General features: G+C 38.4%; 2 protein-coding genes across 2 annotated transcripts; both read right to left on the bottom strand.

Moving 5' to 3' along the window:
* Positions 1-205: 205 nt before the first annotated feature.
* On the bottom strand, positions 206-5,801 carry borcs5 (BLOC-1 related complex subunit 5). The gene is made up of 4 exons (XM_062421005.1): positions 5,512-5,801; positions 4,047-4,190; positions 3,200-3,357; positions 206-2,387 (listed from the first exon to the last, which is right to left on the bottom strand). Exons 1-4 carry the CDS (start codon positions 5,567-5,569, stop codon positions 2,154-2,156), a joined length of 594 nt encoding a protein of 197 aa, XP_062276989.1. The 5' UTR covers positions 5,570-5,801; the 3' UTR covers positions 206-2,153.
* A 1,140-nt stretch (positions 5,802-6,941) lies between these two features.
* On the bottom strand, positions 6,942-25,307 carry smc1b (structural maintenance of chromosomes 1B). The gene is made up of 25 exons (XM_062420808.1): positions 25,199-25,307; positions 24,780-24,968; positions 23,154-23,266; positions 22,729-22,932; positions 21,122-21,360; positions 17,865-18,120; positions 17,311-17,451; positions 17,031-17,113; positions 16,464-16,671; positions 15,382-15,567; positions 15,115-15,306; positions 14,173-14,319; positions 13,877-14,014; positions 13,546-13,662; positions 13,061-13,167; positions 12,429-12,570; positions 12,128-12,273; positions 11,388-11,541; positions 11,123-11,221; positions 10,860-11,016; positions 10,380-10,534; positions 8,453-8,604; positions 7,627-7,696; positions 7,328-7,438; positions 6,942-7,085 (listed from the first exon to the last, which is right to left on the bottom strand). Exons 1-25 carry the CDS (start codon positions 25,305-25,307, stop codon positions 6,942-6,944), a joined length of 3,759 nt encoding a protein of 1,252 aa, XP_062276792.1.
* Between the last annotated feature and the right edge of the window lie 1,984 nt (positions 25,308-27,291).

The raw sequence follows: 27,291 nt of genomic DNA, 5'->3' as shown, positions 1-27,291 counted from the left end.
GTGTGTGTGTGTGTGTCTTGAGAGCAGCTCTACTTCTGGACTTTTAACCTTCACCTGTGTGTCTCCAGCAGCCACACTGTTATCTCTGGCTCCACCTGCTGGAGCTACACAAACTCACACTCACACTGCTGCCATGAAACTAATAATAATAATAACAACAATAATAATAAAAATGCCATTTAAGCCTTTGTTTCAAGTCTTTTCTTTTTTTTATTTCCACACTGCAAACTGGCCTGTTATTAGTTAAAAGGGTCGTCTTTTTTTTTTTTAAACATCCAAATTACAAAACATACAGTAACTTCTCTCTAACCTTTGGTGGTATCAAGTCATGCAGGAACGCAGGCTTTTAGATGTCAGTTTCCAACGATTTCAGCTACTGAAATTACAACAGAGGTGAACAGGATTTTATTTGTAGTGCTTATATTTATCATTAATATTTTAATTAAATATCTTGTGAAAAATATTCACAGATTCAGTAATGTGTCTTTCCAAAATCAATGTCCTGGTTACTTCTACACAAAAGAAATTATCCAGCTATTGATAAGAGTGTTTTGTGTATTATCAGGATAACAATGCTACATTTTAATTTATTTAATGCAATTTTTTAATGCTGTGAGCACCACAAACTAAATAAATTCACCAAATAAAACCAAAGCTGATAGATACCACTCAAGTTAGTAGAGAAAATATGTTTTTTGTAATTTGATGGATATAACCCTTTAAGCAAATGATGAATGACTTAAAATACATCGGAAGCAAATATCGAACAGATGAAGCGATGAAGTTAATTTGACCACTATCCTCAAACAGCTGAAAGATATGCCCAAACTTTTAATATCTTTTCTAAGGTGCCACTTATTAATAAACAGCTGTGAGGATTTGTGAATCTTTGGTATGTGTGATGTTTAACTTTGAATGTAACAAGCAAACAAAACATACTAATTTAATGCTGAAATCTGTTAGCGTCGTGTAAAAGCACCGTGTGGACGAGTAGGGGAGAACGTTATCAAATGTTTTCTGTCCTCATCCTTGCGTCCAGGTCTCCGTTAGGTCCTATTTCACTTCGCTTTCTTCACTATTTTGCATGCAAACAAGCTCGGCACTGCTGGGAAAAACTACCCAAATAAATTAAAGTCAAGTTCTGTCAACAGAAAACTGAAGTTCAAGAGTTCATGAGAATATTTCAGACTTTCCTCCGTCCATGAGGAGCTATGGCTGAAGAAGGTTCTCATTTTACTCCCACTGTACATCCTTGCTCCTTGTGTGTAATCCAATGAGAAAAAAATTCTTCTTGGTTGTCTCTTTGAGCCTCTTCTTTTTCATTATATCCCAAAAATTATACACCCATATTATACAGGAAAAAAGCAGTTTATCTGCACGCAAGCAGTTCAGGGACGTGATCATGTAAACGGCGGCATATGGCAGAGGGAGTGAGATGAAAATCAGGATCGCAAATTGACAAATGTCTTCATTGTTAAGATCCAAAAATCAATCCACTGGAGGGTCTCGGGTGGTTCTGATATTTTGGCAGGTGTAAGCAAACTTCTAGAGATATTTCTATGTTGCTCGCATTCATTTGAGTTTGTAAAACCTATGACACATTTGGAGGGGCTTGTTTTTTGTGGGTTTTTTGAGCATCTGGAGTTCATTCTCAATCAAATGCATCTGCTCCTCTCCTGCCTTTCGTCTGGAAGCTTGCCAGTTTATATCCTGCAGGGAGAGGATTAGTAATAATAATAATAATCTCCAGGCCTGCTGCTCGTACAGTTGGGGTTCAATTGTATGCAGATCTTAAAATGAGCGACTCCTCCAGTGGGGCCAGTCAGTGGCCAGTAACAGCTGGTTGAACTCAGGTATGAATGTGTGAGTGCTGGATAGAAGTGCAATAGTAAGTAGGATGCTGCTGATTGAGAGAGTCTCCCTGCTCTAATTAAAATAATGAAACTGAAGTGATTGTGACCTGGAGAGACTCAGACATTCACAGCTGAGCTCCTTCTCTACTATGAAAATGAAATGGGTATAATGATGCAACCCATTTATAAAAGCTTAATATTCCTACAGCTGGACACACCTGCACTTCCTCCTGGACTGAGGGCACGGACGGAGTACTCAGGGGGGTTGTAGGAAGCAGCAACGTTGGGGATTTAAAGAGGCTACTTGGTGACAGATTCCCCGTCGGGCCTCATGCTGAAGGGCTCCAGGCGTTCGCTCTCAGGCAGCATGTTGTTGAGTCGCTCCATCAGCGGCACCGTCTGGTCGATTCCCATCTGGATGCGTCGCAGGATCATCGACATCTCGTTGACCTTCTGGATCTGCTCTGCGTACTTGGCGTAGCGTTTCTGGCGCTCCTGCATTATGCTGAACAAGGTTTCCACTGACAAGTCCATCTGGGAAGAAACAGACGGAGGAGAGAGAAAAGGAGAGAGATGGACTTTGACTTCTGATGAAACTTTGAATCATCTAAAAAAAAAAAAAAAATAAGGGAAACTTTAAAAAGCTATAAAACTCATAAAATTCTAAACCTACCGCTCACTAATACATGAAAATCATTAACAGTATTAAATATGCAAAACTGTACAGTACAAGCATTTCTGAAATATTGGATAGAGGTAAATAAAAAAGTGATGTTTTAAAGAGTCTTAATATATGAGTGAAGTTTTAACACAACCTCTCCCAGATGTACAAGTCTTTATTATTAAACAGGCAAAGAATATTGTAATTATTTCTCATGCAATCACAATTTAGTCACTACAACTCACACTTGATGAGGTCTTACACTTTTTTGACTTTGCAATTGGGCTGTAACTTCTTATTACTTTAATTATTGATCATTCTCGTAATGTTTTTTTGCACTAATACTTCAAATAATCAATGGTTGGGCATGTAAGATGGAAAAATAATAGTTAAAAAACTCATTACAACTCACCTAAACCACATTGACATCTTCAAATAACTTGCATTGTCCAAGCAACACTCCAAAACCCAAATATATTTTATTTATAGTGATATAAGTCAAGGAAAAGTAGTAAACTCTCTCATTTGGTATTTTTGGTTAATAACTAAACCAAAAGTTTCTTAATGTTGGAATAAACTTTTTACATTACATAAGGAATATGATGCTTTTTATTGTTCCTTTGAGCGATGAGACTTCCAAACACACTGACTGACTCATGCTGCACTGACACTCTCGTAGCCTTACTTCTTTGATCCTCTTGACGAGGGCGTTCTGGTCGAAGGCCACGGCCTCGGCACACTGGTGTAGGTGGTCCTGGTATCGGACGCAGAGCTGCAGAACCTGAGCAGTGTCCAGCCTTTCCAGACACACGCTGCTGGGTGACGTCTGGCCGCTCAGCACACCTGCAGAGAGCGAAGGCCGAAAGGACTTATAAAAGTGACACGCTGGAGCAGAGTAACACTTGACGGCAGTGTAACATTTGGTAATTACTGTAATTAGCAATGCACAGGATGTGATAGAATTATCCCTCTGCTATTTCAAGAGTGTGCCTACACAGGAAACTTGGCTCGTTATCCACCTTCTACCGCAGCGCTAATGGGCTGCTGCAACAATGAGCTTCACTACACAGAATTTGAAAAGGGGTTAGTGGGGGATTGCTGAAAGTTAAGATGAAACTGAAATGAGAGAAATCAGACAAAAGATCGACACAATCTGAAAAATATCTTGGTCAGACTTCTAAGACTCACCACAGAGATCACACAGATCAAACTTTGTTACGTATGTATATATATTTGGCAGCTATTGGTGCAAAGTATTGATCTTTTCTCTCACCTCTCGCTCATATTGTACATATTCTGCCAAGTGATCCATAAAAATGTCAGCAGTTATATAAATATACATTTCTGGACTTTCATACATGCATACAGATTAAGTTAAAGCACACAATATCTGTTAGAGAATGTGGGACTTTTGCTGTCAGTGAGCCTGCATTACTTAGCTTTAACAAGATGTACCTACTGAGGTCTTTGTCTTTGTTAAAGGTCTTGTAAAAAAGTCTCTAAAATCCAGCAGGGTTAGACTATAAAGTTACCTTTCAAAAGCGGCTGAAATGTGGGTATCTCCTGAAGCTTTATGACATCTGGGTCATTGTGGATATTTCGCATTGACTGAGTCCCCTGGGTCACGACCACGATGTCGTCCATCTTCGCCTTCTGCTTTGCTGGAGAGGGAACAACTGCAACAACAATATTTCTGTGAATTAACATCAGCAGTCAACTCTTAATTGTTACAATCAACTTAGAGGATTTTATTTGAAGCCTTAGTTTGACTATAACTTAACCAATTATTTTTATTATTCCATTTAAGCCCTTTTTAACAGCGTACTTTTACTTTACTGTTTTGTCATTTGGACAAAAAGTAGAAGAGACTCGGATCTGTTACTTAAAGAACAGGTTCATAATTAAAAGCCAGTCTTAAAACAACAGTCAGGAGCCCAAATGAATGTTGAAACATGTTTTTCTTGTTGTAATAATTCCTCCTGTTCATACTGATCATTAACAGATCCCTTCATAATGCACTCAGAATGTCAAAGAAGGGGGGCAATAATCCACAGTCCTCCTGTGGAAAAATGTATTTAAAAGTCCATCTGAAGCTAATGTGAAGCTTCAGTCATCCAAATGAGTTTTTTTTTTAGCACGAAGGTTCGTCTTTTTGTTACCATACTTCCACCACAGCTCAACAGGGAAACACAAAGAGGGATTTTGATGCTAAAAAGACTGTAAATGTGGCAGATATCCACTTGATATGACTAACTCAGACTGCTGAAGCCTCATATGAGCTTCTTATCTCTTACTTTATATATTTACTTATCTATTTATTGACTCATTATGCCTATTATGTACATGTTCTTTATTTTATTATATTTTTTTACTACAATCACCGGGACCTGAGTACAGTATTTCGTTCTCTTTCATGTATCTACAAAGCTTGAATAAGCTTCAGTTTAACATTTAAAAGCATTTGGTCCCCCTCACAGCACACTGTGAAGCCAAGGGAATCTTTTAATAGTCAGTATGAACAGGAGGAACCTCTTCCTCTTTCAGTGTTAGGGCACGTGACAAAAATGACACATAACACAACAATGTAAAGATGCTTGAATACACAAAATATACTAAAAAGTAATAAACATTTTCATTATTCAGGATTTCAGAGTGCTTTATTATAATTACTGATGCAGTAACATGCAAACAGTATTTCAATGCTGTAGTTTATGATGTAGAAGGAGCTAGTAACTATAAACATATAATTAGCAATATGCAAATACACAGAAGATTTACAAATATAACTACAATTGAATAATAAAGGAATAGGAGCATGAAAAAAGTATTACACATCCTTCAAAGACTTAAAATAGCTACTGTACAGACATTTAAACACAAGATGCCACTTATAATATAGTTGACAGTGCCTCTCTATCATGCCTGACTACTGTAGAAACATGTGAAGAGTATTAATTAATAAATCCTCCTCATTATAAAGGAGGAAGGTAGTCTCACCTGAGGAGCTGTAGTCTGAGTGTTTGTGCTCTGCATCTCCACTCTGCTCGGCTCCCATGGTGCTAAATAGTGATTAGCTCTTGTTAATGTTTCCAGACACAAAACAAGGACGAAACACGTCCTGTAAAAGCTTCATACGACCTCCAAACGCAACATGGAGGCTGAAGCAAAGTCCTAAATAGACTTTAATCCTGTAGTTATGTGATAACCTGCACTGCTTAAAAAAATACCCTTTCTTTATATTAACACGAGTTAAATGTTAAAAAAGGTAATGACTGTGCGCTTGTTCCTGTACAGTGAGGCTACACTTCCGTAAATATTGATCACGTGGTTCGTTTTATATCCGGATCAGCTCAGCAGCGCCACCACTGCCCCAGAGGCCAAATGAGGCATTACATCAATACACCTCTCAAAATTTGAGAGGTGTATTGATGTAATACCTTGGTATCTTTCATCACCACCAGTGTTGGGGAGTAACTAGTTGCATGTAAGGGCGTTATGTCATTTAATTACAAAATAAATGTAACTTTATTCCCTTACAGTTAATGAGACAAGGAGACAAGGAGAAAAGGGAAATAGAATCTTCTTTCATATGGATACCTGAACAGACTGGAAATATTGTAAACCTACCATTTGATTGTTTATATATTTATAAATAGAACTGAGTATTTTAATTCAATAAATATGGCAGCATATGAGGGCCATATATGTCAAAAAAAAACTGACCTGGAGAAGGGGGGATGGGGGTAAGGAGGGGATTTGAGAAAAAATTTGTTGTAAATTTGTAAGGTATTTTATTTTGCCAAACAATCATATAGCCTGACTTTGCTGAATAAAACACGCATCATCTTCAACTCTGAAGTTTTAATGCACAGTTTTAATATATAAACATCAGTCAAATTTATAGTATAATGTAAATACAATCATAACATACAAAAAATAGGCTAATTACATAGCAACATTTTATCACCTTTGAATAACATGAAACATCCTAGAGGATGAACAGGAGTCACAACTTTTACAAACATGAACAGAATCTTCCTTTAATGTTGTATTTGCCATCTAACCCTATAAATACCATCACTGTATTTAAGACTAACTTTTTTTGGTTTATTTTTTTAACCTTGAGTCTTGTTATTGACTATATCAGCAAGGATTCATATGTGTGGGTCAATTTAAACACACTACCTTGCTCATAAAGAGGCTAATGAATCAAATCAGGCAGTAAACAACTTGAGGTCCGAACTTTCACCCCAAAAAAAATACAAAAAGTAGAACAGACTAAAACGGAACATAAAAGTCATTATTTGATGTTTAAGAATACTACTTATATATAATACAACGATTATAATGTAGTTTTGAAGTAACTGTGAACAAACTGAAGACTGCCAATATGAACAGTGGGCAAAAAGACAGCAGAACTAAGCGGTTCATGCAGATGATTCCTGACTACGGGAGTCCTCTCTTCTGGCCTCTCTGGACTCCGTCTCCGTCTGACTCCCATTTTCCTCTTCCACCAGAGGGTAGGGACGCAGATCCAGGGTCAGGATGCGGCTTAACATGCAAACATCAAACTGTGAACGAGAGAAAAAAATGTCAAACTGCATTATCATAACATACATAAACACTCCTGTATTTGGTATATTTGTTGATATTTGCATATTGTATATTTATTTGTAATCATCTGTTTAATGTGCAATACTTCTGTACTGTATCCTTAATGCATATACAGCTTATTTGAATTTGGAAAACAAACAAACAAACAAACAAACTGACTCCTACTCCAACTTTAAACATTTTTTAAAAAGCTTGTTACATCTGAGTAAACTCCCAGCAAAGCGTCGGCCTTGGAGAAGAACTCCTCCTTCAGGGAGATGACGATGATCTGCATGTTGTTTCTGGACTCCTCCCTGATGAAGCTGGTCACCTGGATGCAAAAAAAAAAGGGTTGATGATCAGAGATGTGGAGATTGAGAGAACAGAGGAGCAGAACAGATCAAGAATGTGCCCGTGGTTGTGGATGGGGACGTTGACATGCTGGGTGAAGTTGAGGGATTGTGGCAGGTAGATACAGCTTCTGACTGAAAGGAGGACTGCTGTTGTGAGGTTTCTCACCTTTCCGATGTTTGAGTTGTCCAGGGCTGCATCCACCTCGTCCAAAATGAAGAAAGGAGCAGGAAGGAAGCTGAGAGGAATGATACAGACACATTAAAACCAGTAATGTGGGTCAAGTGTCAGAGCCTTAGCCGTTATAATTAATGCAACAAATATTATATCATGTGTGACAAGAGCTACAAAAGGGATGAAGTGCCAGTCACAAAAGAGGTAGAAGAAATATTTAATTTAAGAAGGAATAATAGTTTCAGTCTAAAAAAAAGAAAAAAGGAGCAGTATTGATGGATGGGCTTTAGGGAATGTGAGTGATTGAGAGGCTTTCCTAAATTCAAGCCCTTTAGTTTATTATACCATTCATCAGTTTAGAGACTCATGATCATTACAAGCTCAGAGCCCCCGGACTTTCAACGGGAAAAAAATAAAAATTGGTAGTTTCTGAGAGATATTTCATGTGTCAACAGCTGTACAGCGATTCATTTTGTTCTGTTTTGTTTTGTAAAAGCTGTGGGGGGTAATTATCCAGCTGTCCAGTTAAATTTATGTCTAGTAAACACAGATTTGTTTTTGCTCAGGGATTTGGGGGGAAATGGAAATGGGAAATGGTGTGGTGTGTTTCTCTGTCAGTAAGAATACTTTATAATATTTATTCCACTCGTTTGCTGTTATTATGCACATTTACAGCTTTTTATTACTCTCGGTGATTCCTTTCGCTCATTGTCGGCAACCTTCTCGACACTCACAGCTCCAGTTCTATTAGTCTATTAGAATCGGATGTTTTGTAATATAATGTAATCTAGTCTGTTGTGGAGTTTGTGTGCGGTGTTACCTGTGGATGGCGAACAACAGGGCGAGGGCAGCGATGGCCTTTTCTCCACCGGACAGATTGTCCATAGACATGAAGCGTTTCCCTGGAGCCACGCAGTTGTAGTTGATGCCGCCCAGGTACGGCTCGTCTGGATTCTCAGCGCTCAGAATAGCCTGAAGCACATATTTTCATTTATTTTCTACCAGATATTTTCATTTAATTTAAATCATCTTGCTCTTGTTTGTAATAGCTTCTGCATTACCCAGCGCTTTTGAGAATTGTGGGTACTTTAAACGTTTTACGCTTAGCTGAATTCAAAGTGCCCTTCATGTGGGAAACACGGGGCATAAGAAAAACAAATAGATGTATTCATACAGTTATTATTAACAGTTCAGTGTGCAGTAAATCACCCCTGAAGAGCACAGAAACTTGACTGATTGGTTACATTAAAAGCACTTTTTAAACTTTTTACAACACAACTTTAGGGGACAAAAGAAAAATTACTCAGAGAAGCGATAATCTATATTTTTTTTACAGCAACAATTCATCAGATGACAGTGTGTGATTTTAGAGGCGTTGCTCGTAGAGATCAACCTACAGAGAATAATCAGCAACTCTGCAGCTGATACATTTTTTAAAAAATTGGTTAAGTATTGAGCGAGAGGGGTTCACCCAGAAGTCACCGCTCTCTGACGAGTGAAGGGGAAAACTTCTCCTGCAGAGTGGAGAACTATGGCTGCCACACTCGGAAAATTTAGAATTACTACAAATTGAATTACTGCGTTCATCAACATCGTCGTCCTGGAGACTGTTTTACCTCCACAGAATCAACTGGATGAAAAGAGTGAGGCTGGCTAGACCGAGCATTCAGCCACACAGCCTTGTGGGGTGGCTGTGGCTCAGGAGGTAGAGCGGTCGTCCTCCAATTGGAAGATTGGCGGTTCGATTCCCGGCTCCTCCAGTCTACATGTCGATGTGTCCTTGGGCAAGACACTTAACCCCTAATTGCTCCCGTTGCTGTGCCAACAGTGTATGAATGCGAGTGAATGGGTAGTTTCCTCCTGATGTGCAGGTTGGCACCCTGCGTGGTAGCTGCCTGCCATCAGTGTATGAATGTGTGTGAATGAGGTGAATGAGTTAAAGCGTAGGTGAAAGTGTAAAGCGCTTTGAGTGGTCGAAAAGACTAGAAAAGGCGCTATATAAGTACAGTCCATTTAGCATTTACAAGGGAAGAAGAATGTGATTTCAACACGTAACTGTGAGGAATTACTGTAAATCAGCCACATTAATCTGCACACAGCGGTTTGTTTACATGTATGAGGCTGACTTTCACTGTCGTTGACTGAAAGTTGGTCATAATGCTGCTACAGTTTTCACTTTTGTTGTCAAACGCTAACAATAACACTAAATACTGGACCAATACGAATGCCCTATTAGTCATTTAGACCCAAATGATGGCAAAACAGGGTCAAGCTCATCTGCTCCTCTAAGCTCATTGTTTGGTTGTCTGGCTGCAACTTTACTGTTTTGGTTCACTCTCGCAGCATCATTTTTAGCAGCTTTTTTCAGAGTAAAAGCTGTAAAACCTCACTGTACACTACCTGCTCAGCACTTAACAGCAAACAGACATAGTTAGAGACTAGCTGGTGAACATAGTGGAGCATTAAGCCTTTAAAGAACCAAGATATTTCCTTCAGGAGTTGGTAGAGAGTAAAAACAGAGCTAAAAAAAGAGTGAATATTGTACTCATATTCACCAGGTCGACAGAAACACAACTCCAAATCAGCGATAATGTTGTACTGTAGCTGCTGGATGTGGAAATAAGAAACTGTTTATGAATAAATTCTTCATATCAGCTTTAAAGGTGATGATATGTCAATGTCATAAGTTGTTTTTGGTGCCCCCTGGTGGCCAAAAAGTTTGTGTGTTCGTGGTTGAGTTGCTTCACCTGAGCGCTTCTGTTCCTGCATATTCTTTTATAGATCTGGTCAATAATAACAGACACGTGCTCGAAGCATTGGTTGAAGCGGTGGAAGCGCCGAGCTTTGACTTGTTCGAACTCTTGGCTGCACTTCCTCGCTGATCTGGTGCTGGCATCAAATGCTGAGTGACGGAAAAGGGAAAACATAACAAAATAGCAAAATAGTCGCATGTGAGAATAAAACTCTTATAGGTTTTGATCAGAAATAGCTGACCTAATGGAAAGAAGTTACTGTTACACACTTACTGATGACAGAAACTGACCAAAAACAGAAAATCTGGATACAATTTTGTAAATAAAGTGTAAATTATTGAAAGTGCCATTGAAAAATCCATTTGTTCAGAGCACTATAATAGATATAATCCTGATTCAGGAGTTTTATTCAATAATCAAATATATAGATAATATAATATAAAGTTAAAACAGGTAAATAAAACAACAGAGTACCTTCCGTCACTCCCTGTAGTTTGTCCTTCACATCCCTCATCTTCTCCAGAGCTTTCAGGTTGGGTGTGGGTGTACGATGCAGCACTTCCTCTATGGAGGAAACTGACTCCTTCAGTTTCTCCACGCAGGCCTCCACCTCCTGCACTGACCGTGCACTCTTCACACACACACACACACACAAGGTAAGGTCCGTATGAATAAGTGGCATTGAGAGAGAATTGAGAGACAATAAGGATGATGAGTCTGTGGTCTTGACGTCTCACCCTGAGCTCTTCATTCAGACCAGAGTAGTCGATCACTAGTTGAGCCTCTCTGTCGTAGATGTCCATGGTGGCTGAAGTGCTCTCAGATTCTGTGTCGAGCTGCACAGACCGGAAGAATCAGTAGTAATGTGACGTTTTCCTACACTTTCTTCTCTTTTATTACATTTCTAGTTTTTGCCACAATATGATCTAATTAACACTTCTCCAGGATTGGACAGGTCTAAATACAAAGAATAGACTGTAGATCTCTGCTATATGTCTTTACCTGAACCTCACTAATTTCATCCAGGCTCCCTGACAGCAGAGTGATGGGCAGGCCCTGGATCTTACAGGCCAGCAGCAGGTTGTGTCTGGCCAAACGTTTCTGCTCCAAAGCCGTCTCCGCAGACATCACATTCCGCTGAAGCTTCACCAGCTCTCTAAGAGTAAGACAGACATAGCAACGTTTCTTGGGAGTATTTTATCATTTTGGTCTTGCTTAAACAGAAGGATTAGGAGTCCAGACATTTTCCTGAAACATTGCCAAAGAAAGAGCATAGAAAAATGCAGCGTTATTGTTTATTTCTAGAATGATTTAAAGTATTTTTTGTATTTTTAATCTTTTGATAACCTTTTTTTTTAGTCTAGCTTTAATTAAACCTATTCTAACCTAGTTTTTACTTTAACTTTGAATAAACTTTTTTCTTATTTATTTTATTATAGATTTTTATTATGAATCATAAATCTTTTTTACATTTTTATCATTGTTATTTAGTTTCATGTGCATTGGTCTCAAATTGTTCTTTGTTTTTGTTCCTTTTCTTTATTTTGTTCTTTCCTATTATCAACTTATCAATCAACTGTAAAGCACTTTAAACTACATTAAGCTGTATGAAAGGTGCTTTATAAATTAAAGTCTGATTCATTGATTAATAGTGGCAGCAGTAGCAGTGGTGGGTTAGGTAGCAGCACAACATCACAGTAACAGCGGCAGTAGTACTATTATATTATTAGTGGTAGTAATACTTGTTGAATTCTTGGTGGTGCCGAGTTTTCTGGTCCAGCTCAGATTTAGCAGCGGCCACCTTGCTCTTCTTAGACTGCAGCTCGTCCTTCAGCTCCAGTAGTTTGTTATCACCTTCCTCAACTGCCACCAGCAGCGTCTCCTCAACCTGAAAGAGAGAATTTTTAAAAAACCCATCAGACTGTTGCAGAGAAATCAGCCACACTGTGACAGCATTGTTTATGTCATTTTTACACATTGCCAAATTACAGAAGGTAGTAACTGTATCAGAGTTAACACAGAATGACTGCCGGAGATGATCACCTTCCTCTGATCAACCACTGTCCTCTCCTCCTCCTCGATGGTGTCCACCATTTTTTGGAGCTTCTTCTTCTGCTGCTTCAGCTGCTCTTGATTATATTCCAGTTGTGCATTCAAACGAGCACAATGGCTCTCAAACTCCAGCCTGAAAGGACGAGACGTATCAAGGCGCTGTTATAAACACCTGAGAACTTTCATACATATCATAATTATAAAAATAAAAGTACAAATGATGTGATTATAAATGATTGTACAATATTCTTAATTTTAAGTTACATAAAATAACCTTAATTATGCAAGTTTGTCAGACAAAAATGATTATGTTAATTATGTTATGGCTAAGTGAATTAATTCTATTAAAATACATAATAAATCAATTAAGATTCTATAAGAAATTAAACCTAAAACAATCAGTGAAGCTTTGCACTGTCTACTTTTCTTTTAGCAACTCTGTATTACAAACATTTGGCAATCTGTTGTGATTTTATTACAATATGCATACATGTTTTTCATAGTAAATATAGTAATTATATATGCAATTCCTCATAAAATCACAATAATATAAAGAAGTTCTCCACTTTCTTCCTTTCTTCCAAGCAATTCTATATCTCTAAAATGTGTTCATCATGCCATACCGCCTCTTATCGAGCTCTGCCTGATGTTTCAGGTGCTCCTGCTCATACTCTCTGATGCTGTTCAGGCCGATCTCAGCACAGAAGTCATCAAACACCACGTCCTCCATCTGCAAACACAGAACATCTACACTGTTATACAGCCAGCAGTAACCTTTATGTACTTATGTAGTTTTCCTGTGAAATAGTTTATTTAGTATTTGTCTCAGACTTTGTGTTGCCTCTAAAGAAGCATTTTCTTTACCTACTATATGCAACATAATGGAAGAACTTTCATAAATACCATAATTCAACTACAATTATAAATAATGTAATTACACGACTGCACAGTGTTCTTAATGGATGTTATATAAAAATACTGTAATTAAATGTAAATGTTGAATTTCTACAATTATCCCCTGGAAACTTCAGTTTCAGCACTCGCATCAAAATTGCAGACTGAGTCATGACGCTCAAACAGGTTGAAGAAAGTGTGCTGACAACAGAACCTTTTCGATCTGGTTTCTGATCTTCTCCATCTTTGCATTTTTCGCCTCTACGCTTTCCTGCTGCATCTGGATTTGAGATTCCAGGTTTGCTATTTCACTCTCCATGCGAGAAATCTCCTGAAAACAATCAGCAGGACATAAAGAGAAAGAATAAGTACTCTGAAACTGTGAACTATCATATTCTAACTATCAATTTCTGCTTCCATGTCATCATATTTTATTCTTGTATGTCCAATGTTCCTTTAAGATTCATGTGAAGTTATAGTGATACACCACATACATTAAAGCCAAGTGAATTATTCTAAATATAATTGACGTTCTTTAATCTTACAGCTTGACATTTGAGGATGTTTTTCTTCCGGATGTTATCCATCTCAGTTTTGGAGTATCTGAGACGGGTCTGAGCACCCTGAGCCTGTGCGATGATCTGTTTCAGGTCTGACTCCTTCCGCTTCAGCTTCATTAGATCCTGTCACAGGACCAAGACTGTTTATTGTGAATGTAACATAAAAAAGTCACGAATGAAAAACATTTTAAATTCAGTAATAAAAACACTGTATATTTAACAGAACAATGGATGAGTTATGTGTAGACAGAGCAGCTGTTTGAGGACACTTGTTGACTCACGCGTATCTCAGACATCAGCTGTTCCTTGCGTTCCTTCAACTTTGCCACGGCCTTCTCGTCCCAGCAGCGCGCTTTGGTCCGCAGGTCACTGGAGCCTCCAGAGATAATACCTGACTTTGCAAACAGCGTCCCATCCAGAGCCACTGTCTGCAGGAAACACATTTGATTAACATGTTTTTTTAACAGTAGAGCCCACCACTATATAGTTTCCCGGTCAATTGGTCGAGTGGTTAATCGATACGCTTATCTGACTATCTGACATCTGACCCTTGATAAACTTTTGGGGTTTCCCGACCCTAAAAGTGTAGTGAGAAGACAGCATTGTTTGTTTTGTGGGGATAGATAATGCTGGTTCACTCTACAGCATGGTAGATGATGGTAATGCACCTCAGCACTAGTTGCCACCCGCCATTAAACGGTACAAGAAGAAGAGGAAGCGCTGCAGACTAATAGACAGCTGCCAACAATAGTGAGTCTGAGACAGAGACAGGATCAGGAGAGCTGCCGTAAGGAAAAGAGGTTTTGCAGGCTCTGGGATAATGTTATCTTCTGCCTTCTACTTACAAGTGATGAATTTACACCTCACAGTAACTAAATACAATATAGTGTTTGATATCTAGTGTCGACACTAGTCAAACACTATTTTCTTTGGTTGAGCACAAACCTTTATAGAAAGCTGTCCAACAATGCATCTCTTAGTAACTTCAAAATGCAGTGATCAAAAGCATTAATGTAGTAATTGTCTTTCACGCTGTCTATTTGAAAGGGAAAGCACTAATTACTCCTGGCTTGAAAAGGAGTCCACAAATTCAATTATCATTATTGTAAAATTACAACAAAGACTGCAGTGTGGCAGCATGACTGAACCAAACAGAATTTCCTGTGAATATGTCGTGTTTAGTGGATATACTAAATTGTAAATGACCTTAGCTCCAGTCATACCTTAATGCGCTCCTTCCTGTCAAAAGCCACGCTCCTCGCCTCTTTGATGTTCTCACACACCAGCGCGTTGCCACAGACAAACTGCACAACCTTCCTCAGCTGACCGGCACCTGTGGAATTGTTAACCTGTATGACATCCACCACCATCTTGACACCTGGGACCTCCCTCAGTCGCTCGTTCAGAGGGCTCACCTGTAGAGTAGATTGATCATTGACACTGAGAAAGTATGTGTTTAGTTGATTCCTAACCTTTTTGTTTCAACTTACCTCCAAGTAGTCAATGGGCAGGAAGGTCTCAGGTTCGGCTCGCTCCTCTTTGAGGAAGGCGATACAGTCCCGGGCCACTTTCTCTGAGGTCACCACGATGGCGTTCATGAAGTGGCCAAGCACCTTAGTGACAGCCAGCTGGTACTTCTTATGGATGGGGCTGCACACGTCAAACAGACGGCCATACTGGGACAAAAAGTTTAAAAAGTTTTAAAAAAAATAGTTTCAGAACAGTTTTCACAGATTAAATATAAAACTTTTCTGAACTTCAAAAGATGTCAGAAATAATGAGCAACACAAAAACTAATCCTCATTGTTTGGCTAAACAAAAGACTTTAAACAACTGAATAATGGGGGACTACTTCCTAAAGTGGTTGGTGGTCTTATTCAACTGATCCTTATGGAAAACATCTGCATGCTAGTATATACTCACAATGACTACATGCTGATGTTTAGCTGGTGTAATGTTCACCACCTTAGTTTAGTGAATTAGCATGTTAGCTTTGGTTAATTAGCATTAAACACAAAGTACAGCTGAGACTGAAAGGGATGGTTGAATGTTTTGCAGGTATTTAGTATTAAAGTTAAGGAATCATCAAAAAAATAATAATTCATCCTAATACGTGTGCCAGATTCCATGGTAATTAATCAACATAGCTGTGGAGAAATTTCACTCAAAACTAAAAATATCAACCTCATGTTGATGCTAAAGGAAAAGTCAGGTGATCTGAAAGTCTGGGATATGTTAGGAAACATTCTTGTTGAGACATTCAAAGAGAAACAAAAAGTGCTAATCTCACTGTGGTCATTGTGGTGCTGCAGGGAAGGGTGGGGACCATGAATGAAAATCTGGCAATCTAATAGTTGATGAAATCCGTCAGTGTGGACCAAAATGCTGGATTGACCGACTGACAGATGAATTAACGCTGCCATCCCTACAGCCACACTACTAACAAACCGTTTCTTTTGAACTGTAAAAAAATATTTTCAGCTTCCAGGAAACAAAATTCAGAAGAGGAAGTGTTTGCCAACAAGTCTGCCTCAATGTTTCCTCTGTATCATTACGCTCGTTTGTCTCTTACCACACTTTCAGGAAAGAGTCTGCGAAGCCTCTCTAGCACCTCTTTACGCCGCAGTTGGCGTTTGCTCTCGTGGCTGTCCACGGAAGCGCTCCCCAGCTCCTCCAGCACCTGGCCCAGCTCCTCGTTCACCAGCACGCTGCGCTGGCGGCCCTGCTGCAGCTCTGCAGTCAGGCTCTCCTCCAACTGACGGGACTCATCCAGGGTTGACCTGACACATACAGTGACTCCTCAAGTGTCCTTCTGTCATGTTACACTCTGATTTTTAAGTATTTAATTTGTTGCTCCTGAATAACTACGATTAAGATTGACAAACTTTTAATTTGCTGTCATTACATGTATATATATTTAGATAATGCAGGGCACTTTTTTGCACACAGAGTATTTTATTATTATTTATTAGATATACTTTTGTTTTATTAGTACAGTTTTTGGGTATTTTAGTAATTATTTTATTTTTGTCTCTCTCTTGTGGATAGTTACAGATGTGTTTTATGTTTAGGATCAATTAAATATCTATCTATCTATCTATCTATCTATCTGGTAAAAGGTAAACACATCATGACATACTGGCACATCATGGTGTACTCCTCTAGCTTCTCTGCTCTGCGAGTCAAATCTTCCAGCTGAGTCTGGTTGTTCCTGATCCCAACCTGCAGCGGGTGATGTTCCAAGATCGGTATAATTAGGGACATATTCATTACAGATTCATTAGTGAGCAAGGTAGACAATTAGATACACATACTGCAGCACTACAGCAGCTGTTCAATCTTTTTTTTTTTTTTGTATATTGACTTGAAACTAAACGAAAGTATGTGTTGTGTCAGCAAAACTGTGTCAGTGACTTCACCTCCACTTCCTTCTTTCTGCGCTGGTCGAATGCCATCTTCTCGATGTCCGCTTTCACCTCCCAGTCCAGCTTATCTGCCTGCTGGCTGAGGACGGCGCTCTGCTTTCTAACAAGTTCCTTCAGCTCTTTGTATCGCTCCAGCTGTAACGGACATACATGAAAAAAATAGGCTGAGAATTTTTGGTTAATGTAATGCAATAGGCAGCTGGAGAAAGATCAAGGGAGGTAATTTACATCGAGTGTCATCTTTAACAGAATTATGAATTACTGAGGAACTCCCTTTTATAATATTTTGTACACTTTGTATATATTTTGAATATTTTGCTTTTCTGCTTCTCATATTTTTGCACTTTTTTGTAAATATTCTCACCTTGGGAGTTTGAAATTGACATAGAAACCTGCAACATGTATGTTTGTTATGTGTTTAGGGCTGAAACTAACAATAATTTTTATTATTGATTAATCTGCCCAGTATTTTTTTCCATTAATCATGTTAATCGATTTTTGGTTCCACCAGAAGGGAAAAGAGATGCCATCATTTGACTCATTCTCACCTGATCCTCATCCAGGTCGATGTCCATCCTGGAGACTCCCTCCTTCTTGGCCTGCTTCTCATAGTTCTTCCAGGTCCTCTCAAGCTCAGCGATTTCCTGCCGACCCTCTGCCAGATCCTGCTCTTTAATAGTTATCTGCTTCTGACCCTTCTTCAGTGTGTCACGGATCCCGTCTGCCTTCTTCTTGTGATGGGAGGTGTTGACCTTGGCTTTGATGTACTGGGACCGAGACTGGGACAGGACATGCTCCTGGGCTCTAGGCGACAGGTTAGAGGAGACCAAAGTGAATTCTACAGACTAACAAGCACACAACACCTATCTATTAATATGATAAGCTGGTTCTATTAAAGCTTAATAGATGCAATCATCCTAGGTTTGCTTTTAGAGATGGTGAGGGACAAATTCAATACATTTTTGCTCCACTACCTACAGTTAAATGTTCTTATATACTGGTTTATAATACTTAGGATTTCTTTAAGATGTTTTCCAAGTAATGAAAAGTAAATATTCAGTTTCACAGTAACAAAAAAAATGCCCCTAAAAATAAATCCAAAGCACAAGAAACCTTTTTAACACTAGAACTATCAAAGCAGTCATTTTGACCTTTTTTAAATTTTGCAATTTAATAACTTTGATAAACTAAAACTCATGTAACTATAGGACCCTGACATTTGGTTATGGTGTATTATGTATGTATGTATGACAGTGTATCATTTCAGTAACCCTTTTCAAACTCTTGAAGATGTGCATCACAGTTGCCAAGCAACTATTTTTTATTACTTGTTTTACGCTGTTGCAAAGATAAAACCTAGCCTTGTTTTGAACTGAACAGAAATATAATAAATATTTCAGAACAAAATGTCAGCAAGAAGGAGAATGACTGCCACAGAGGCTTTACTGATGCTTCAGAGCCTTGATGAGCCTGCTAGAGTCTGATGGAGGAGCAGGATCAGATAGTGATGTCTCCTGGTCTCTTGAGAGTTCATCTGATACCGACTCTTGGAGTGATTCAGACAGTGATTCAGACATAGTTCCCTTCATAATAAAAGCTGGCTGGACACTCCTAACTCTGCGTCTGCTAATGTTCCAGGTACGTTACTATACCTAGAACACATATAATATATATATGATGTAAGCCTGCAGGTTAGGCTATTGGAGGTCTTATAAGATCTTATGCATGTATTATATTATCACTGATATCAGACTGATATTACATTAAATTAAAAAAACTAATTAGACTATAATTTTTTGGCAACAGTGCAAAACTCTGAGTTATCAGCTGTGCCAGATATTCCAACCACAAGAGCACTCAACCAACCACACCACTGAATAAAGAAACTGTTTCACTGAGTCCACCTTCAGCAGAGAGGCAAACAGCAAAATATGGCACAGTGCGGACTGTTGTACAGTCAGATGAAAATAGAAGAAGGTGACAAAGTCAAAATGTCATGACAGAAGCTGCAGGACCCACGGCGCACGCCAAGCACAACACTGAAGATGCTCTCACCACTTTTCTGTGTTTGGTTGATGATGTTGAAGCACATCAGCGACAGCACTGTAGCTGAAGCATACAGAATCAAGTTCATGGGATATGACAGTCGATGAGCAAAAGACCTTCACTGCTGTAGTCTACATTCGTGGAGCAGAAGGTGGATAAAAATTGACTTGGCAAGCTTCTGGCTGGCTGACTGGGGCTATGTATTGTTCAAGGAGACCATGTCCTGAAACAGAGTCCAGGAAAGCATGTGGTTCCTGCATTTTGATAAAAAAGGAGACCAGACGCACACACATGTAAGAGAACAATTTGCCCTGGTGACCCGCAGTTTAGGAGAGATTCGTCCAGAACCCTGCCCTGTCCTGACATCACTGTTGATGAGCTGCTCTGTCCGACAAAAGAAAGGTGCAGCTTTATCCAGTTTAAAGCGAGCAAACCTGATAAATTTGGTATAAAGTTTTGGCTCGCTGCTGATGTCACTACCAAATGAATGATGAATGGTGCAAAGACAAAACACGGAGGCCAGGTTAGCGACTAGGAGATAGTACGGTGTCGAACATGGTTGAGCCTTACCTGTGAAAGGAGAGGAACATTACCACTGATAGCTTTTTTACCTCCCTCAAACTGGCCAAATCACTGCAGGCCAAGAAAACCAGCCTGGTTGGCAAAGAAAAAAAAGAGCAGACGAGAGCTACCCACCAAGCATAAAGCAACAGAGGGCACCGTTCACCACAGAGGTGCTGAAAAGTGCCATCACAAGTGGCTACAAAGTTAAACAAGAAACAGTCTCATACTACAACAGAACCAAGGTTATAGTAGATGCGCTAGAGGAGATACTCAGTGGAGCGATAAATGCTGTCATCCTGTTCAAGAAATGCACCAATGAGAGGACGTCACAGAAGAGGAACTTCATAATGTGACTCAAAGATGAACTTTGCTCCAGTCACATGAGAGCAAAAGCCTCACAAGTGAAGATGTGAGAGCCAGGACTCAGACAGAAGGAGCGGCAGATGGAGAGAAGAAGGCTGTGCCAAGTGTGAAGAAACTGCAAAACAAAGGACACTTGTGACAAATGTCTCACAGTAGTGTGTGGGAGCTGCACTTGGAAGGTAGAGATTACCTGTATTTACTGTGAGTAATTGATCCACAAGCGTCAGTTAAAATGATGCAGGGTGTTTGCCCTTAAAACAGCCCGATGCCGTGTTCAAGCGAGCACACCTTGAGGAGAATACTTTCATTATGATTTTACAGCATGATATTTGTATTCTAATATAACAGCTTGGTATCTTTAGCTCACTAAAATAAATATTGCTGTCAGTTTATATTGACATTTTCATATTCTTTTCCTGTGAAGATGAGATTTTAGGGTATATGCATTTCATACATGCTCATAAAAGTATTTAGTATGCATCAAAATGTATATTTGTGATGTTTTTAGGAGTTACTGTATCATAAGATCAGAGGAAGAATGAATTTGTGTGTGAGTGTTGATCTAATTTCGAATTAGTATCTGTAATTAAAATAGCAGGTTCTATGATTGTCAATTAACTAATAAACTTTCACGTTCATTAGAATTTAAGTGTCGTGTCCTGATGTTTATTATTACCTATCCTAACATTATAGATCTATTTATTCTTAGATTTGATATTTTTTATTGTAATTGCATGCAAATAATGTATGAGCAGTCAGAATTACTGCTATGGCCATTCTAGTAGTTTGAGTGTTAAAAAAAAGACACTTTTTCAGCAGAGCATTTATGTACCGGATCTCCTTCTCCATGTGCTGCAGCTCTCTGGTGAGACGTCCATGTTCCTTCTTGTAGGTTTTGAGCGTCTGGTCTGAGTTCACCAGTATATTGTTCTGAGCAGCTGCAGTCTGCTGTTCCTCAGTCAGGGTGTCGCTGAGGACGCCGATGCCCTTCTCATTATGATACAGCTCAGCCAGGCTCAGCTGCAGGCGGTTTTGGTGAAGGTCGTCCACCAGTGTCTGGTACTTCTGGGCCTGGAAAAGAGGGATGTGGGAGGTGCAGACAATCAATGGACAGGGCAGCTCAAGAGAGACTAAGGCCACTTAACGTCAATCCACTGCATGCTACCATTACTGTGAGCACACGGGAGGTCTTGCCTTTATTGTGTCAGACTTGATTTATGTATTTTATAAACTGTGTGTGCTTTTTATGTCCATGCTTCTGCTTTGCCCATATCAGTTAGTGTCTAACAGTGCAGCACAATGTGGTCTTATTTTAACCATATTTCTCTTCACATCAATATCTCTAGTTTTATTGTTTTGTGCATCTTTTATTATGAGCTTCTGTATTGCATGTTTTAAATAGTACTCAACAATGTTGTATAAAGGTGTTCTGAATGATGTTTGTTATTAATATTTTTTATTTCTTCTTCTTTTTTATTATTGTTCTGCATGCTTATAAATGATCTCAATACTTTTGTAATTTCAATCTCATATTTTATTTTTAGAGTGACTGTAACATCTGTCCAGGGACTACAGATGAAAAATAGCGTCTTGGCTAACTATCTCAATGTTAATTAATGGGCAGAGTCCTTGCTAAATAAACAAATAAATAATAGGATATATGAGTAATTTAGGAGCGTATTCTTACTCCTGCTGCTCTCTCCATCACCTACATCTACAGAGATAAGTTTGGGCTGCACCCCAGCATTTAAGTATGGAGCACTATTAAAGGAAGAAAAATTCAAAGGAATCTAAAGAGTAAAATCTCAAAAATTTAACTGGTTGGATTTCCAGCTGCTGCACTTGATAAGCTATGATTTTATGGCTCGAGACATACTCTGTCATGATATGAGGCTACGTGGCTATGGCAAGACATGTCCTTTTTTCCAAATGTATGAACTGTTAAATATGCATTTTGTAGATCTTATGACTATTATAGTTTCATTTTACAATATTAGCCTGAAAAATTTAGTGCTCACTTCATTATTTTACAGTCATTCCACATCATTTTTTGGCCTCCTCTATCTATGTTACTATCCAAACTTCTCCAGCATCTGATCACAACACAGGAACACCTACATCATGACCTGAGAGCAGTAACATCTCCATGTTTGTGTCTTCTGTTTTGTTTTCAGGATTCAAGTTCTAATCGCTGATTTGGGCAGCCGCAGTTGAAACATTAGTGTAGTGCTGCAGTAGCATTGATTGTTCCAGATTGGAAATTAATACAAGCCACCTGCTCTCAGCCAGACACTTAATTTATCTGTGGGTGGTTATGAAAGTAGCTGGCAGGAATAATTGGTGTATGTAATGTTTGGTGACTTTGGGGGTGTTAAGATGCACGGGTTATTACAGCAAGATAGAAAACAAAATTGAATCCCTCTGTTTGTGTTACCTTACCTCTGTTTTTTCCATGGACACCTGTTTCCTCTCTGCGGTGGCAGATTTCTTCTTGTTGAACTGAAACTGAGTGTCCTCTTTGGCTCTCTGCAGGGCTTCTTTCTTCTTTTCATACTCTGCAGCAAACTCCTTGGACTGACTGATGAGCTCGAACATCTTGGTCCGCTCCTTCGGGTCCTTCAAAGCTATGGACTCTACTGCCCCCTGGTGAGGAGAATAAAGACTGACTGACTTGTTTGCAGAAATGTATTACTACCATCTATTACAGCACCTTTCATATTTGTTTCTAGAATATTTTTCACAATCATGTAAAAAGTATTTGATGTCATCTATTCATCTGATTTCAGCTTCACAAAATCCTGAATTTATGTATAGAACAATTGTGATCCTGGTACACATATCAGTATAGTCTCTCGACATTTTACCTGGAACACCAGACAGTTTCGAGCTCTGGTCACAATGCCAATTTTCTCCAGCTCCTCCAGGTATTTAGCCAGAGTGACATGTACGCCATTGATACGATACTCAGAGGAGTCGCCTGAAAAACACAATGAATGAGAGCTTGACCAAAAACTACTGGCTATCTAAAAGTATTTATTCCAAAAAGAGAATCGAGACTTGAATGTCACACTTAATTCACAGGTTTGTAAAGAATTGTGTCAAGACAGTTAGTTAAGCTTATATTTCTTTAGTAGTAGTTAGTAATTTTTTTAAAACAACAACTGTTCATTTTGCAATCCTTTGAAAGTTTCACTAAGGTGGGAACATACGCCTCAGCATATAAGTCTATACCTCAAAAACTCAACATAAACAGAGGCTGTATGCCTAAAATACCACTAATAATACACTACTGGTCCCTTTTTAATGCCAAGCAGAATGAAATCAAGTTTGTGAAGTTCATCCTTGAAATAAAAAAAATAAATAAATAAAAAAAGAACAAGCAACTACGAAGTATTTTTTTAGGCCTCGTTTAGAGCAATTTCTTACTATAGTCAACTACATTACCATTCAGGGATTGAACACATTTGGAAGGCTTGTTCAACCCTTTCACTGGTACTGTACAAGTATTATGTTGAAACACTAAAAGCTCCATCACTGATAGTGAATATGTTTTCACTCACCTGGCCCAAAGTGGTTAAAGAACAGATGACACACAGGTTGTTTAAAAAAAAAAAGTATAATCACACATTTGACATCGTGCCCCCTTTTTTTTAAGTGGGCAGACTTTAGGATTTGGTTTTAGTTTATGGTGTATAGAAGGAATCAGCAATTAGATACAGCCTGAAAACAATAACTGATATGTTTTTAATATGTTCTGTTTATTTCTTATTAATTGATTTGAAAATAAACAGATTTATATAAGTGTTGTTTTTGGGTTGTATCTGAGGGCAGATGTCATAATTAATATCAGCAAGTGAGGTCTGTGTGAGTGACAGCAGCTCATGTTATTACTACTTACTAAAAAAGACTCATTAACATGAACATATCCTCTGTGTTACACTATGAGAATATAAATGTAATTGATTGAATAATTTATGGCTGGAGCGAAATACTGATATTGAGACAAATCTGCTCTGCTCAGATCGGCTATATTATGTTATATAAACTTTGTTAGTCATCTGGTTAGTATGCAAGATGCTACAAAGTCTATTTATTATGATTTACATGAATCTTGTGTTTATATCCTTATGTACTGTATATTTATGAAGAGTCATATTAAACATTTGATGTAATCTTTAAAAGGAAAACCTGATAATGTATTATTATCAGGTTATTACACATTATTACTTTTTTTTATTGAGTTATGAGGGGTTTTTATTACATTATTGGGACATTACTTTGTTTTAAGTTATGAGGAATTTTTTATTACATTATCAGGTTTTATTACTTTTTTATTGAGTTATGAGGGGGTTTTATTACATTATCAGGTTTGATTAGATTTCTTTATTGAGTTATGATGGGTATTTATCACCTTATTGGGAGTTATTACATTATCTGGATATTATAACATTATCAGGTCCTACAGTGATACCACTCAACCTACTACTAACCTGAGATGATCCGACAGTAGACCGTCTCCTGGTCTAAATCGTCCCGGTATCGCATGGCCACGCTGCCGCTTCTGGACACCGGCTGTCCGATGTGAGCTCCGTGTATCAGCTCCCTTAGGTGCTTTACCCGGAGGGAGGCTGCCCTCTCCCCCATGGCAAAGCTCAGGGCGTCCATCACATTGGACTTCCCTAATATAACATAATAAACATAATGTCTGAGTCACTCTATCTTTATGGAGGCACGGATATTTTAGCAGAAAACGTATCATTAACTGGTTGTAAATGAACGATATAGATATAATGCTATAATAAAGCCTTGTCCGATAATGGGTGTTGCATATTACGGTTGCTTAGTTTGGTGTAAAAAGCTAGCATTAACCAAGAGAGTCTGCTAATTCAACTATTAAAAGTTCACTTACCAGAGCCATTGGTGCCAATTATGCAATTAAATCGCATAAAAGGACCGATTACCTGCTTTCCTCGCCATGACTTGAAGTTTTCAATATCAATTTGTCTTAAATAACCCATTTTATGCTCACTATTGATGCGGTCTGTGAAGCACTTGCATCCAGTGTAAAGCTTTTTTTTTTTTAAAGAAAGTCAGGTGAAGTAATGGCGGACTGACTTGTGATAGGCGGGAAACACAGGGGAGAAAAAAGTCCCTGAAAGTACAAAATACAATGTATGGACATATTATTATTGTAACGAACTGGGCATGTTACCTTTATGTGTTTCATAAATAAGAGAGTTTAAGCCCAGATTCTGTACTGTTAAGTTAAAGTGCTGTTTTTTCCTTAGTGTCTGTGAACGTCTCTGAGTGAGACCTTTAGCTAGCGTGACGTCGTTCTCCTCCATAAAAGAAGACGGCGGCACGCGTGCGGCTAGTGAACTTCTCTGTAAAGGCTTTTGTTGTTTTGGCGTTGGCTACGGCCCACAGTAGCCTTTGTTTCAATCAGGAATAAAGAGCCAGCTAAACCGGCTAATGTCTCGGCGCGTGGTTATTGAGGGACGTTACAGTATGTTCATATGAAGGTGTATTAGGGCCAAATATGATTTTTTTAAAAGTCCCTGAAAACACAAAATACAGTGTATGGACATTCTGCAACACTATACATTTAGAAGAAAAAAGTTGGACATTCTCCAATATTATAGTCACATATTTACAAAAAAGATTCTCCGACATTATATAAAGTCACAAATTTACGAAAAAAAAAGGTCAGATATTCTCTAACATTATAAAGTCGCAAATTTACGGGAAAATGTTGGATATTCCCTTCCCTAACCCGAACTACTTGCTGTTGTAATACCCCAAACTTCCCCATTGTGGGACTAATAAAGGAATATCTTATCTAACATTATAGTCGCAAATTTACGAGAAAAAAAAGCTGAAATAAATGTATTTATGCCGCCAAGAAGTAACACAGCTTCACTTTGCAACACTGGAGAGACATTGCTGGTCGTGCATTATGCATGCTGTGGAAGAACAGGTCACATTGAACTCAGTTGGGTTTAGCAATAAGGATACTTAAGAGTTAGGGCCATACATATTTGGACACTGACACAAGTATTGTTATTTTTACCTGTTTACCAAAATATATTGAACTTACAGCTATATAATGAATATGGGTTTAAAGTGCAGCCTCCTCAGATAGCAAAGAGTCATTGAAACTATGTTAAATCAAAATTAGTGAACGTTAAGACTGATGTTGATTCTTCATCAGATTGCACCCTCAATTAATATTGAAACGTTGATTTTCTAACTAAAGATCAACATGTTTTCAATGATATTTCAATTGATATTAAACCACAACAATGACTAAATATACCGAAATAAAAATAGGCTAATAATAATACAAATCCTGCTTTATCTACAGTCAGGGTGTAATAGACATCAGCCTAAATATGATGGGCCTTATTAAACAGGTTTTTTATCTAATAGCAAATGACAAACCCACAAGATTTAAAAAACAAAAACAAACACAAATTTATTTAATCAATACATTTCAACAAATTTCATAGCTTCTAAGGACGTCCAGCCTTTCCTGCCCGGTCTGGAGCATAACGCAGCCATTTCTTCTGATCTGCCTGAGAAAAGGCAAATTTGTTTGCGGTCCCTGTTTGTCGTGTCAGAGCATCTAAAACAGAAAACACAAGCATGATCTGTAAAAAGTAATTTAACTCACAAACAACCACATTCCTGATAACTCTGACTTTATTGTGACTTTATCTTTATCTTATAATATTCGATAAGTTATAGTAATTATGCCGACTGTATCCAAGCACCATCCATAGCTGTCATGTCGCTAACGTAAATGTTAACATCAGAAGAAAAGCTAACATATCTTTTCTAATGGCTCTGTAATTAATAAAATGGCTGTAAATTGATCCTATTGCTTTTAAATTGATCCATTATATGGACTGCATGGATCCTCGATGTCTGATCCAAGCTAACAAGGTAGGCTATCTTAGAGAGCTAACGTAATGCTAATGCTAACGTTAAGGTTATGCATAC

The sequence above is a fragment of the Scomber scombrus genome, chromosome 6 (assembly GCF_963691925.1).
Source record: "Scomber scombrus chromosome 6, fScoSco1.1, whole genome shotgun sequence".
NCBI classification, from domain to species: Eukaryota; Metazoa; Chordata; class Actinopteri; order Scombriformes; family Scombridae; genus Scomber; species Scomber scombrus.
The sequence above is the reverse complement of the archived record's forward strand: the minus strand, read 5'-3'. Positions and strand labels throughout refer to the sequence as shown.

Excerpts from the sequence above, each read along its gene's own strand:
- borcs5 (XM_062421005.1), bottom strand. The coding sequence starts at position 5,569 with ATGGGAGCCGAGCAGAGTGGAGATGCAGAGCACAAACACTCAGACTAC. Across the intron at positions 4,191-5,511 it reads CTCAGACTACAGCTCCTCAG|TTGTTCCCTCTCCAGCAAAG; the intron begins GTGAGACTACCT and ends TTGTTGTTGCAG. Across the intron at positions 2,388-3,199 it reads TCGTCAAGAGGATCAAAGAA|ATGGACTTGTCAGTGGAAAC; the intron begins GTAAGGCTACGA and ends GTTTCTTCCCAG.
- smc1b (XM_062420808.1), bottom strand. The coding sequence starts at position 25,307 with ATGGGTTATTTAAGACAAATTGATATTGAAAACTTCAAGTCATGGCGA. Across the intron at positions 23,267-24,779 it reads CTACTGTCGGATCATCTCAG|GCGACTCCTCTGAGTATCGT; the intron begins GTTAGTAGTAGG and ends TGTGTTTTTCAG. Across the intron at positions 15,307-15,381 it reads TGCCCATTGACTACTTGGAG|GTGAGCCCTCTGAACGAGCG; the intron begins GTAAGTTGAAAC and ends TCTACTCTACAG.